This window comes from Enoplosus armatus, chromosome 4, assembly GCF_043641665.1.
Source record: "Enoplosus armatus isolate fEnoArm2 chromosome 4, fEnoArm2.hap1, whole genome shotgun sequence".
Lineage (NCBI taxonomy): Eukaryota > Metazoa > Chordata > Actinopteri > Centrarchiformes > Enoplosidae > Enoplosus > Enoplosus armatus.
Window position 1 is genome coordinate 12,466,654 of NC_092183.1, and position 13,549 is coordinate 12,480,202.

The following is a 13,549-nucleotide window of genomic DNA, read 5'->3' on the forward strand; positions in this document are numbered from 1 at the left end:
TTTAGGTTAACAGCTAACGTTACAGCATCGACTTACCAGATAGACTAGAGAGTCAAAAAACAGGAAGTGTTGGGCCAAATAAGTGGAGAGATAATTGGTGATATATTTGACAACTTGGCCGCGTTTCTCTGGCAATTAACAGCGCATTACTGCTAAACAGTTAGCTCGTGTTCATATCCATACAACAGCAGAGTCCTTCTGTGTTGTGCCTGGCTGGGTCTGGGACAGCCTGGCGCTGCCTCTGGGGGCTGTAGGAAAAACGACGTTTGGGGTAGACCATCATTTCACTGGTAAAATAACTCAAATATACATTTACAAAGTCCTTCTGTAAGATTGATTCCTAGAGTAAAATAACAGTATGGAATTTCTGCTATAGTCAATATTATTATTTAAAACTCAATCAAGCATTTGATTGTTCGACTTGACAACTACTGTTCACGCAGAAACTTATAGTTTACGAAGAGCACTTGAAGGCAGCACGGGCAGCTATTCAACACAGGCCTATTGTACCTTTAAATAAAAGGACTTCAGATTAAAATACAATCAAATAAACTTGACAAAAATGAAACAAATTAATAGAAATCAATTGTTAAGTTATTTATGTTAAAATAATTGACTACTAATAACTGACTACTTTTTATATTATAAACATTTTATGAAGCAACTGAAGATCTTAAGAAGACAGTGTGTCTGGTGCATCACATTTAAGTCATTCATAATCTAATGAAGATGAACATAAATGGGTAAAAGTATTGTAATTGAATGCATAATCGTGGTAAACACAATATTACAAAACATACACACCCTTACAGAAAACAAATGGCTGTAGATTACATTATATACAAACAAGTCATGTCATTCCAAACATAAAATATCCAAGATGAAATAAGTTAGGCTGTTGATATCATCCCTTTGAGTACATTAATCAGTTTTCATTTTGTTTTTGTTTCAGGCAAAGAGAGCTATTTAATTCAAAAATAAAAAAATGTATCATCTCTGATGGTCAAATATTCAGACAAGGAATTTCCACATATATCATGTGCGATTATCCTTAGTTACTACAGGTGTGTAACTGTGCCATTCGCCTCTTTCATCCATCAGTCTATGCTTGTAAAACACTACTGCTTGAAAGATAATATCAAAACTACATTGTAAAAGGTTTCAGTGGGCACAAACAGGTTAAGGCTTTGGACAAGAAACATGACTTCACAGTTAGTGATCCCATTTCAGTGAATAATCCTGTTCCAGAAATCAGCTGAGATACTGTATAAAACCCTCCCGAGAGTTTTTATTTCACTTTCATCCATTTCCTGACTGTATGTCCATATCTCAGACACATCTTCTTCCTCTTTATTTCCTGAGACACTGCATTCAGACTTCCCTCATTTCCAGGAGAATGTACTAGCTTTGTGCTTTCCGTCCATGTCTTCTGTCTATCAAACATTGTCAAAGATGCCCGTCTGAGAAGGTGACAGAGACAGGTAACGTCCTCCTGTGGATCTGCAGTGTCAAACACAGAGAGACACAGTAAGTCATTAAGTTTGACGTAAGATCAAGTATGATCAATGTCCCATATTGTTATTTAGCTCCAATTAAACACTATGTTCAATTTATTTAGCAAACAAACATACCTTCTGTTTGGTAAATCTTCATCACTAGAGTTGCCTTGCAGTAAGCCTCTCTGCTGCTCCTCAGTCTCCCCATCTCTTCTGGTGAATGTGATAACTGAGAAAGACAGAGAGAAATGTATACATAGCATACTGTGAACACACTTTGATGGCTATAAATGATACTCATCCACAAAAGGCAAATTTGAATTAAATTGAAGAGGGGAGAGTTCTAAGGTGGCAAAAATGGTACATGGGTTCTTTTTATCAATGGTTTGCAGATTCTGCAGCAAAAACACACACAAATTGGCACTATTTGTTGTTGGGCTTATACAGAACAACAGAATAGCCCTGCCTAAATACCTCTTTTTGTGACTAGCAGATATACCCCTTAAGTAAAAGTAGCAATACCAGACTGTGAATGCATTCATGTGTATTTGGCATTGTTGGTCGAGGTGGAGCTGATTTGAAATATTATATTTACTGTTGGGTTTACATAAAACATATGATGAACTGTTATCATGTTTTATAAGTTCATCATTTGTTTTGTGTGTAAAATCTTAGTCAGCAACTAACTAACTAAGTAACTAAAGCTGTTGGATAAACGTGGTGGAGTAAAAAGTACCTGTATTTTCCTCCGACTTGTAGAGAAATACCTCAAAAATGTACTTGGTAGACTACTCGAGTAAATGTACTTAGTTACACCACTGCTCTTAGATGTTTGACTATGCATGTAGGATAACATGCCTTAACTTCAGCCCCTTACCTTGGAGCAAACTAAGAATAAGTTGCTCTGGGAGCAGGGGACAGAGAGTCAATGGGTGGTGTATATTCCAAAGTAACCCAACCCGACACTGTAAAGTCTCTATCTACCTTCTGTGGGTGGGGTGCCTTGTGGCTAAAATGGGCACTCTTTAGTTTCCTGCACAGGTCTGTGAGTCTAGTGGTCACTTATCTATAAACAAACTCTTGGAATGAACACAAACATGCATAAAATATAAAATTGAGCCATCTACACAGACCCTGTTGGAAATGTCTTGTCTTATCAGTTTCAGTAGCTTAAATAAATATCTTATTCCATGGTTACAGTAGTTTTCTTAAATCCCTACCACTATTCTTGATTCCTGTGACAGGGCTGCTCTGGTTATCCTTTAACTCTGTGTAACCAGTTCTGGTCCGTCCAGTAGCACCCTGGGCTTCGTACTGCTCCCTCCAGGCCTGAGACAGACAACAAAACACACACACACACACACACACACACACACACAGAGACCCAGTGAGCCAACAGATTGGGTAGATTTTCTTGAATTCTTAGAAAATTGTGAGAGAAATGATTTGATCGAATCTAAATTTCTGACCAATCTTCGATTTCCTCCATCCTCAGCTTTCTGTCTTTTTCTTCTTTCTACAAAAGAACAAATTGTAGTGCATATTGTTAAAAAAGCTTGTGCACTAAAATTACAGTAAGAGTAAGCCAGAGAAAGAACCTGCTTCATCTAACAACTAACAATTCAGTTCACTACAAACAAGAGAGGAACAAATAATTGATAAAGTGGGCAATTTTTAAACAAAAGTTAATAAATGACCCAAGCAAATACTGTCCCTTTGAACAAGATCAGAAATGATGAGTGAAGATGAAACTACCTCTTCTGATGAGTTCCCTGCCTTCATCCACCAGGTCAGAGGTCAAGTCATCGTCAGTGATGTACTGATGAAAGCCCAGGAGGTTCAGACAGCGAGAGCCCAGGCTACACACCCACACACACAAATCTACTGTTAAATGTAAATTCTGTATGTGCTACATTAACAAAAAGATTAACGAACTAAAACTAATAAAAGTTTCTCAGAGCAGATTCCTTCCCCACAGACTTCTTGTGCAGTATTGATCTGTTATCCTGCATCACATCCATCAGTTGATCACATTGATCATATCAGAGATGAATTACATGGCCAGTATAGGCCAACTGCTACATGAGTGGATATGGAGAGGTGGATAGTGTGCACATCCTACCCCAGTTGTTTACAGATGCAAAAAGTGAGTGTGTGTACAACCTCTCCTTATCCTACTTGACGCATATAATGTAATGATAAGCCTATATCAGCTATGTATTGGCCGATAGTACATTTTTAAAACATAAACACATAACATAAACAAACAACAATCTTGATAAGAGTCCCTTAGATTTGTTTTATAAGAATTGTGACCATAACACATATGAAGTAGGACATTTTATGACTGAAAAATGAGTCAGAGCCTGTCTCTAATAAGCGCTCTCTAATGACCACACTCTGTAATGGAGACACTGTTTCTACATTATCTAACCTAGTTAATTACATTTGCAAATTCTTGTTACTTATCGGCCTACATACACACTGATATTGATATATCTGCAATAAGCCAATATCTGCCTATTTATCTGTCTAGCTCTAGAAAGCATATGACCAAAACTACACTTGAATGTAGTCTTTATATTAAATTGATTAAAGTAGTTTTTAGTTGTTAGTGGTTATTGGTTTACCTGTAAAAAGTGGCAAAGCAGAGCAGCAATATCAGCATGGGATAATAGATGTAGAATCCATCAGATATGAAAGACAGCAGACGCATAGAGCCCATGATCTGACGGGGAAAGAAAGAGGGACATCGCATCACTCCATTTGGTTTGAACGCACACAGATTTTGACATTTCTACGTACATTTTTTGTGATCAGACACTAACACTTCCTGAAAGGCTCTTGTCTGTGGTTGGTGCATCATGCCTGTGCGTGTACAGTATGAGTGCACATTAAAATGTCTTAATATGTTAGAATGAATGTCTGAGTATGTGCTGGTGTATGTGTAATTTCCCCCGGGGATCAATAAAGTATTTCTGATTCTGATATGTGCATTTACGTGTGGGACCTACAGAGGTGTAGGACGTCTGTATTCTGTCCTGGTGTGAGATGGCCGAGTCCATGTGAATCAGGCCCAGAAAGTTGAGGCACAAAGGAGGAGTCAGACGACAAAACAACCTGAGAGGGAAAAACAAAGAGAAGCAACCTGATACCATAATACAACGTGAGAGGCCTGAACTGCGCTTCCTCTTTTCTTCTATAACACTATTTACTGTAAAATATCACACTCATATAACCAAGTGTTTGCCTCTTACACCTATGTGAAATAAATATCTTATATTAGGACTTCATGAGGAACGTACATGCCGCTAAACTGCAGGCTGTAAGCATCTGTCTGGTGATGAGGCACCAGGTAATAGTAGTTGAAAACTCGTATCCTGAACACTGTGGAGTAGACACAGACGCACAGGAAGAGGATACTGATGAAGCACACCATCTGGTGGAGAGAAACAAAACATGTAGAGAGAAGAAGCAGGTTAGCTAGTTCAATACAGTGTTGGACGGATTAGATAGTGTTAAGTATATACATGTTTGTTTACAGCAGATCTGAAATGTTAAAATGAATTAGTTTCACATGTGAGGACAAAAAAGAAGAGTAACAAGTCAAAACTGGTTGATTTGGTTTGCATGCTATGGGCACTGTGTTTTTGTTGAGCGTGTTCTTGCTTAATGAAGCTTAGGTCCGTTGGGAATGTGCATTTCTGTGTGCCTCGCTGAATGCGTGCCTACCTCGATACAGATGTAGTTGTGTTGTTTTTCAGCCATCTGAATAAACACGGCGAAGAGGGAAAGGACAGGGTGCGTGCTAAAGAAGGTGCACTCGGACCAGACTACTGCTGCTGAGAGGAGACACAGGAGAACTGCCAGCAGCCTGTAGAAACCCTGCCTGAACACACACTCCCAGTACCACTCTGAGAGAGAGACACACACACACCCACACACACACACACACACGCCCAAGCATGAGCATAAATGTTGGCGGAAGAATCAAACTGGCAAGTCCATACGTGACACATAATGTAGGCATGGATTCATACACAGAAGAACTCACAAATAGGTTTATATTACTGCCAGGATTACTATTACTGTAGTATTCAATACTTCACTTCCATGACGTGCTTTCCTATTTTAATACTGAGAACTAAACATCATGCTATTCTAAAGTATCTTGGGTGTCAATAACTGACATTTTATGCCAAGATACCACAGAGAGTTTGATTATACGATTTTACACAGACGATGTACACAGACAAATTCAATTATTTTAAGTTAGCAGCTTTTTCAAGTCAGTGACATCCACCCTATTCATTCAAATGAATTAGGGAAATTCTGGGATACATTAGGCCATTACATTACGCCGTTATTGAACTACTGAATAAAACAAAATCTGCAAAAAAAGTAAAACTTCAGCGTAGAATAAGGGCCATAAGATTCTTTAAAAAGAATGTAGGTGTAGAAGTCGCTTGGACATTGAAATCGGCTGCTTGAAGGTGAAATCTGCTGTGGCTGGTTGAAGAAGACATTGATTTCAAGCTTTTGTCATCAGAGCATTGACCACACCTTTCTATTCAAACAGGTAGATAAAGTGGGTCTACATTCATTCTTATTAGAAGACCAAAACGACTGGAATGAAAAAATAGCAGCATTCAGGATCCAAAGGAACTCACCAAGAAATTTGACCAGTGGTAGAAAATGTACTTAAAGAAACACTAGCAGGCTTGTACTTATGTGTTGTACTTACTTTCCATGTGTACATTCGAGATTGTGGCACTGACAGAACTCACCCACAGCAGGAGAGTAGAATCTATGGATCCAGCCATGGTGGTGTGCTGAGGCGAAGCTGTGGATGAAGTGTCGGATCGGGCTGCTCTGGCTTTTAGCTACATCTTCTAGATGAAAGGCCTCGTCTAACAAGATAGACCACTGGACCTGAGTCTGACCGTGTCTCTGCACAGCAGAGATTACCTGAAACACACACACGGGCAACAGGGGGAAATAATTATCATTCTCATTTACATGTGCCGTCATATTTTTGCATCGTCACAGTGCAATGTTTAGAATAATAATTACTTTTTTATGAAGCTTAACTAGACCTCTTTTGGTGGGAAGGATACTCTGCTCACCACTAGAGCTTTCCACATTTCTTCCCATCTCTTCCTGGTACTCAGTGGGACACTGAAATGAGATGACACTCAGATGACGACTGTCCCACGGAACTTGACTGTAAAAACTGAAAATGCAACACTAAACTTTGGGTGTACACATAAAATAACTTGTATTGCCTAGTGAATTTGATCTAATGAACAAATCGCCTCATGTATCTCTCACCTTTGTCAAAATGGTGTCCACACACTTCCTGAGACTGTGGTTGTACCTGACAGATTGATGGACACCTGCCACATCCTGATAATAAGAGATATGTTTTAGTTCTTGTTAAAGTAAAAATAAAAGGCATACAAAAATGTGGGTGAAAAGTTGATTTTGTTCAGCAAAGATCCAAAGGACAAAACTTTCAGATTCAGCACCTGCTGGAATATAGTCTCTTAACACTCTTCATCACAGAGGTGTTTATAAAACCTCACCTCCATAACATCAGCTAGGTTTTCCTCAGCTGCTGCCTTCTCAGTAGCCATCTTTGCTGCCTTGAAGTAGGTCTTGGCCAGCAGGTAACCATGGGAAGATGAGAGCCAATGAGAACGCGGGATCTCCACCAGGCCGTAGCCTAGCAACAGCACCAGAAGGAAGAGGCCCCAGGTGTTGGCAGCTGTAATGCCGATGGTCTGGAGCTCTGTCCTGCACAAGTTTTACACAGACAGATAAATCAATGTGCTGACATAATACCAGCTCAGAAAACGGTTTCCTGAATTGAGGTCCATTTGACGCACCATGAGAGTTGCCACTGTGGGTGAGCAGCCACGTAGATGAGCAGAGAGATGAAGATAAGGAGGTAGGTGCCGTAATAGATTGCATTTTCAATTAGAGCTGTTTTAATCTTTCCAACTCTGGAGAAAGCTCCCGACCGAGCATAAGACTGCATGAAGGGCAACAGCAGCCTGTATACAGAGAAATGTACACACACACACGGAAGACAGAGAGAGTCAATATACCAAAACACACAATTGTCTTTATAACAAAAGGTGGAACATACAGTGTGTCATAGAGTGAGGGAGTGGTTTCGATCTTACCAAGTAAGAAACTGGGAAGTCCAGTATACAACTCTCCAGAAGACTGGTAGGATGCCATCTGGGATATAACTCCATGGCTCCTCACAAACCTTTGGTATACTGTAACACACACACACACACACACACACACACACACAGCAAAGAAAGTGAGCATACATGTATACACACAGTGTCATTAATCACAGTTAAAACAGTTCACAGCAACTTTGGCATATGCTTGGCCTAATCAACTGTGTTACTGTAAAACACTGAAACCATATGACTCTGTAACTTTGCAACAACTACAGTGCAAGAACACACTTTGAACTGTAGTGATGTGCATAGCCTTCTACCACAGTGTCTTTATGGATACTAACAGTAACACAACAACACTAGTACTCTACAGTCAAAGTCAGACATACTCAAATCTTCATCAAAGATACAAACAGTACAATAATACTACAAAGCAATGGAACACATTGCCTGAAATCAAGCAAACTGCTTTGCTTTAGTGTGTCAATATCTGCCGTTTAGGTCAAACCTAATGTATGGATGTTGATCTGTATCGACATGCAATGACTAAATAATATTTGTTGCCATACTTTACTTGAAAAAAAGAATATATATTGTGTATCATGTCGGACAATCTGGAGGAATACATCGCCTTGAAATGAGCAAACTGTGGCCTCAGTGCCAATGTATCAAACATTATCTTATTTACCTGAGAGTTGGATAAACAGAGGAGTTGTCATCTGTCTGATTGGTGCGTCTTGCTCGAGTTACAGGAGCAGGGTGGTTTGCATTGTCAAGGACACACTGCTTATAGATGGTCTAAAAGTGGAGCAGAGTTTACACAGTCATGAAACACATGATGCAGCATCACATTACAATGGTACAGATACGACGCTGGAGGCAAGAGCAGAGTAAATAAACACAGCTCAAACTCACGCAGACACAGATTATTCTCAAAAACACACACACACTCAAATGCAGTTGATCCTGTTTTTTTACCTGAGAAAAAAAAAGAGACACTTTAAACAGACGTAATGTTTTCATACCGTGCTGACATCGAGCGGCAGGATGAAGACGATGAGGAAGCAGAGGTACCAGGACAGCAGCGTGCCTAACAGGACCACCCGCTGCTGCTTCCGCAAATCTCCATAGCGCTGGAGGAGGTAGAGGGCCAAGATGAAAACGACCACGACCACGACAGCCAGCGCAGCACCACTCATGGTGATGAATGAACAGACAGACGTCAAGAACTCATGACGACAGACTGCGGGGGGGGGGACACAGAGAGAGAGACTGGATATCAGCTCTTATCTGCTGGATAACAGGGAGAAACAGTGTGACCTGAACACACACATGATACAGCAATGAGGTGAGGAGAGAGAGAGAGAGAGAGAGAGAGAGAGAGAGCAGCGGAAAGTGAAAGGGAAAAAGAGTTGAAGAGGGCAACAAATAAGGGGAAAATAAAACAATTACAGAGAAGACAGATAAAGTGAGACAGAAAAAAATGTCTGTTTGAGTGTTTAAAACGTTAAGGAACCAGTAGTTTTGCATGTTTTAGCCCATTTATTAGAAATCACATGTGCTTTACTTTACAGAAACATATTTGTTCTTCTGTTGCTGGCTTTTCATTCATTTCTTTAATATGACAACATGTTAGCAGAGTCAAGTTGCTTGAGTTGTGTAATCTGTCACAGTAAACAGTTACACTATCATCATAAACTCATGTTGCCAAACAATAATAATGTAACTGTGACAACGAAGAATGCAGATTTGACGTTTAACAGTGATGACTGACACAGCTCAAGCAAGAGTATTACTGATTTTTGTGAAGTAAAGAAATTAGTAATTTAATGGTTTCTTTTCTTGACATAGTTTAGAGATAAAGCTGGAGACAGGCGTGTGTTCTCTAATTACAGACCTATTATACTATTGTTAGACCTATTATAATATTTTTTCCAGTTTTTCCTAGTAACCGTCAAAGATGTAATATCATTTATTACTGATTATTTAAGGCAGCTGTCATTCTTCTTCTTTTTTGACTTCCAAGAGGTGAATTGTGTGTAATTGTTTGCGCTGTGGTCATGTTTAATCCCTGCAGCAAAACAGAGCAGCGCTAACGTTAGACTGTAATCCGCACTGGTTACGGTCTCGCTTTGTTGATCCAGATCGTCGGTTCAGATTCAGTCGGTGAACAAACAGAAAGCAGAGCCGGAGCGACTCTTACCTTCAGAGTTTCTTCTGTCAGGCTGAAGCTTGTAAACCGGTGAGCTGTCTGAATCTACTGTCACATCGTGTTCCTCAGACGTGGAGTCACGACAAATGTACACAACCTTTGAAACTACATTACGTAACAGCCACACAGCGCGCGCTCCCTCTCTGGTGCAGCACGGAATCCTGGGTATTGTAGGCGAGACATTGTAGCAAACCGGAAACCAGACCCTCACTGGTATGTAGTCCCAGAAAACAAACATATTGCACAATGGTGGAAGAGGTACTCTAATATTTTACTTTAGTAAATGTATCAATACCACAGTGTAGAAATACTTGAATAGTAAAAGTCCTGAATTTCAAATGTTAGGCTACTTAAAAGTACAAAAGCATCCAAAGATACTTAAAGTGCCAAAGTAAAGTACTCATTTTGCAGAACAGCCCATTTCAGAATGATATATAATAATATTATATTACTGGATTGTGATTATTGATGCATTAATTGTGAACTTGTGTACTACACTTTAAAATAGCAGCTGGTAAATTTGGGGCAAATTTTAATCAATTATATATATATATGCTGAGTAGCTTGTGTGCGTCTTATCGTAAGTATAAAGTAGCAGAAAATGAAAATACTCAAGTAAGTACAATACTTGTAAATGTAGTTAGTTACTTTCCACCACTGAAATTGCAAAATATTGTATATACAGTGTAACCTACATAATAATACATGGCAAAAGTTTTGTACACTGTATGTCACATTGATTTCTCATATATATGGTGAAATATATAGAAAATATATTTGTATATAAGACAACAAGACCATGCAGAAATTGATTGATTTTGATCTAAATAAATGAAATCAACTCAACTTGACTACCTTTGTTCCAATAACTAAATTTCACCTTTCTTTCAGCAGGGCATTAATCTGTTTGCAGACATAAATATTGTGTGTCGTGAGAAGGAGAAGAGGTATTTAAGAGAATCTGCTGTTTCTGATAAATGATGAAAGGATGCCATGTGTAGATTGTTGAATGATAAAGATAAAGGTGAAAGCCATACATGGTGATAAAGTGTGTGAAATGAGGATGTAACTGAATACTTTCAGACACACAATGACTTTTTTGGCAGATTTTATCACATTGTGACATTTTCTTGAAATGGTACAAAATATTGTTTCAGTTTCTCTTCTCATTCAGACACACCCATTAAATCATCACACAACAACATTATGCAGAGAGTTTTCCAGATTATGATGTTATGATGTTTCATAATTCCAGAGCTGGTTCATACACACTTAAACATACATACTACATATAATGTATATACTTCATATATAAATACATTACATGATGATGATGATGATGATGATGATGATGACGATGATGCTCTTCAAACTGGCTGTTAGTTCAGATAAAAAGCTGAACTGATTTGCAAAGGCTTCCAGTTGTCATTAGCAGTCAAAAATGCATGAATCTCGACAGATGGTTGTTTTACCGTCTTGGTGAATAACTGCTTTGGCCTTTTCAGATGCCAAGTCAGTCATGTGAAACCAAATAAAATCAAGTTATGTTCCCATTCGCTTTTTTGTGATGGAGAGCTTTGGGTTTACCATGTCGTCTAAATGGTTTCCAACCAACAAAGTTGGAAATGTTTGAGAAAAAATCAGCATTGTCAATCCATTTCAGTCGTGGAGGAACATCCACATGTATGGGTCATCAGCGTACAGAGGGCCCAGTATGTTGAAGCACACAGCTCGGTGTTCCAGTAAAAAGTCCATCTGGCTCAGCAGGTCCAGACACAGATGTTCTACAAAATACAGACAAACAGACCAGTTTCCAACCGCTCTGGACACACCCAGTGCATCCATCCAAACTGACCCAAATATGTCCAGAGATTCTGGCCAGTCCTCTAGAAGATTGTCCATCGACTCCATCTGATTCATAAATCTGTGAGGTGAGAAAAATAAATCTTGCATGCAGTGGTCTGTTCCTTTTTTCTTTGTTGGCCTCTGTCACATTACTCCTCTCTCTTCTCTGTCGCTTTGCCTCCGTCTTGTATCTGCAGTGCTCGGCTAATTGCCCTGATCCCAACAGTTACAGTGCAGATAAAACCTGGCAGCATCGGCAGGTGCTTAGTGAGGCCATCTGTCAGCCTACATTCTCACCTTAACCCCTTCTCTCTCTTGGATTAGTGGAATAAACTGTCTGACCATTCAGAGCCTAATGGCCTAATTATAACCTCCGTATTCTCATTGAACCTGTGTGAGTGAGATTTAGTCCCTCATTTATATTTTTAGCTCATTATTCAGGTTCAGTTCTGAATTGAGCCTTGTCTTACTCTGTGATCACACTCACACTTCTCACACCGAACACACAGAGATGGACAGAGAGACGCTCATATTCACACATGCTGGGAAATATGGCCTCCGTTTAACTTGATCTGAACATCTGTGGATTGTGAGAGAAAACGTGAACATGCAAACTGTTGGCTGAGACTTGAATCCATGTCGCAAGAAATTGTGTATGTGTGTAGTCATCAAGTTTTTGTTATTATCCAGTGGCTCTAAAGCAGTTACTGCTATTGTTACTGTGGGTTTCTTATCTTACAGTTGCCACCACTAGATGGCGCTACATAGCTATGAAATGGAAACCATAGGGACATTTGTAAAAGGATGAGGCAGATACATGTATACACCAAGTTGCCAGTCTATTAGGTACACCTAGCTAAAACTAATGCAGTCTAATACAACAGTCCCGCAAAACATCCTGCCTTCATGGAGGTTATAATGTGTTGAGGGGTTGAAGGTGTTTAATTGTCATTCCAACTATAAAAATATGGCAGAAATTAAATATAATTTCGGGACCACGGTATAAAAACGGACAAATCAGCTGAATTTGAAAAAAGTACCACAGCAAATGTTTCAAATTGCATAAACACAGTATGATGTATACTGACACAATTGCACCTTATGCCAGTATGCTGCTGATGATGATGATGATTATGGAGTTGAGTCAGATTCTTTTTCTGATTACTATACTCACAATCTAACTGGGATTTCATGCAGTCATGCTTCCATCAAGGCCTGTCATTTATTAGGGGGAAACAATAATAACACTTGAATACAACAAAAAGTGAAAACAAAAACTTACCAGCTCTTCATCTCAAGGAGAGTTCAGACCCTTGAGACTGAAACCAAGCTGTGATAAGGTGAGATACTAGCCATCTCTCCTTCATGCTATTATCTCCTCTTTTTTTATTCTATTGTCATTAATCACTTTAATCTTTTATTTATGGAGAGATGGGCTTCTTTGGCCTGTCCTTTACAATACAAAAAAGAAGGGTGTCATATTCGTTCCCCTTGGCACCACACAGCACTGATTATTTGGGAAACTCAAACCTCGTACTAACGCCTTGCACTATCTGAGCTTCAGTGCTAATAGGACAGAGAAGAGCTTAATGGTGAGAAGTCTGAACAGTTTTCAGCCATCCAGTCTCCACCAGTGTCACCACTCTGCAGTACAAATGCCACCTACAGCAAAGACACAGATTTCTTGTTGGTGAGCAGGGGAAACTAGTCTTCCTGTGTGGTAATCTCTGCCTCTGAGCCCAGTCTGCTACTGTTACTGAGTGTCTAGACTTCCCCTGTCTCTTCCAGTTCAGCCC

General features: G+C 39.5%; 1 protein-coding gene across 1 annotated transcript; it reads right to left on the reverse strand.

Moving 5' to 3' along the window:
* Positions 1-705: 705 nt before the first annotated feature.
* On the reverse strand, positions 706-9,956 carry lmbrd2a (LMBR1 domain containing 2a). The gene is made up of 18 exons (XM_070904484.1): positions 9,900-9,956; positions 8,722-8,939; positions 8,385-8,494; positions 7,685-7,783; positions 7,385-7,552; positions 7,082-7,292; positions 6,828-6,902; positions 6,570-6,674; positions 6,284-6,464; positions 5,229-5,410; positions 4,802-4,935; positions 4,511-4,616; positions 4,127-4,224; positions 3,252-3,355; positions 2,966-3,012; positions 2,717-2,825; positions 1,632-1,725; positions 706-1,500 (listed from the first exon to the last, which is right to left on the reverse strand). The coding sequence occupies exons 2-18, from the start codon at positions 8,893-8,895 to the stop codon at positions 1,437-1,439; spliced, it is 2,061 nt and encodes a 686-aa protein (XP_070760585.1). The 5' UTR covers positions 8,896-8,939; positions 9,900-9,956; the 3' UTR covers positions 706-1,436.
* Between the last annotated feature and the right edge of the window lie 3,593 nt (positions 9,957-13,549).

Bases quoted from the DNA above. Each gene is read 5' to 3' on its own strand.
- lmbrd2a (XM_070904484.1), bottom strand. From the start codon at position 8,895: ATGAGTGGTGCTGCGCTGGCTGTCGTGGTCGTGGTCGTTTTCATCTTG. The intron at 6,465-6,569 runs GTAATTATTATT...TGTGTGTTTCAG, and splicing joins TAGTTAAGCTTCATAAAAAA to GTAATCTCTGCTGTGCAGAG. The intron at 4,936-5,228 runs GTAGGCACGCAT...TCTCTCCACCAG, and splicing joins ACAACTACATCTGTATCGAG to ATGGTGTGCTTCATCAGTAT.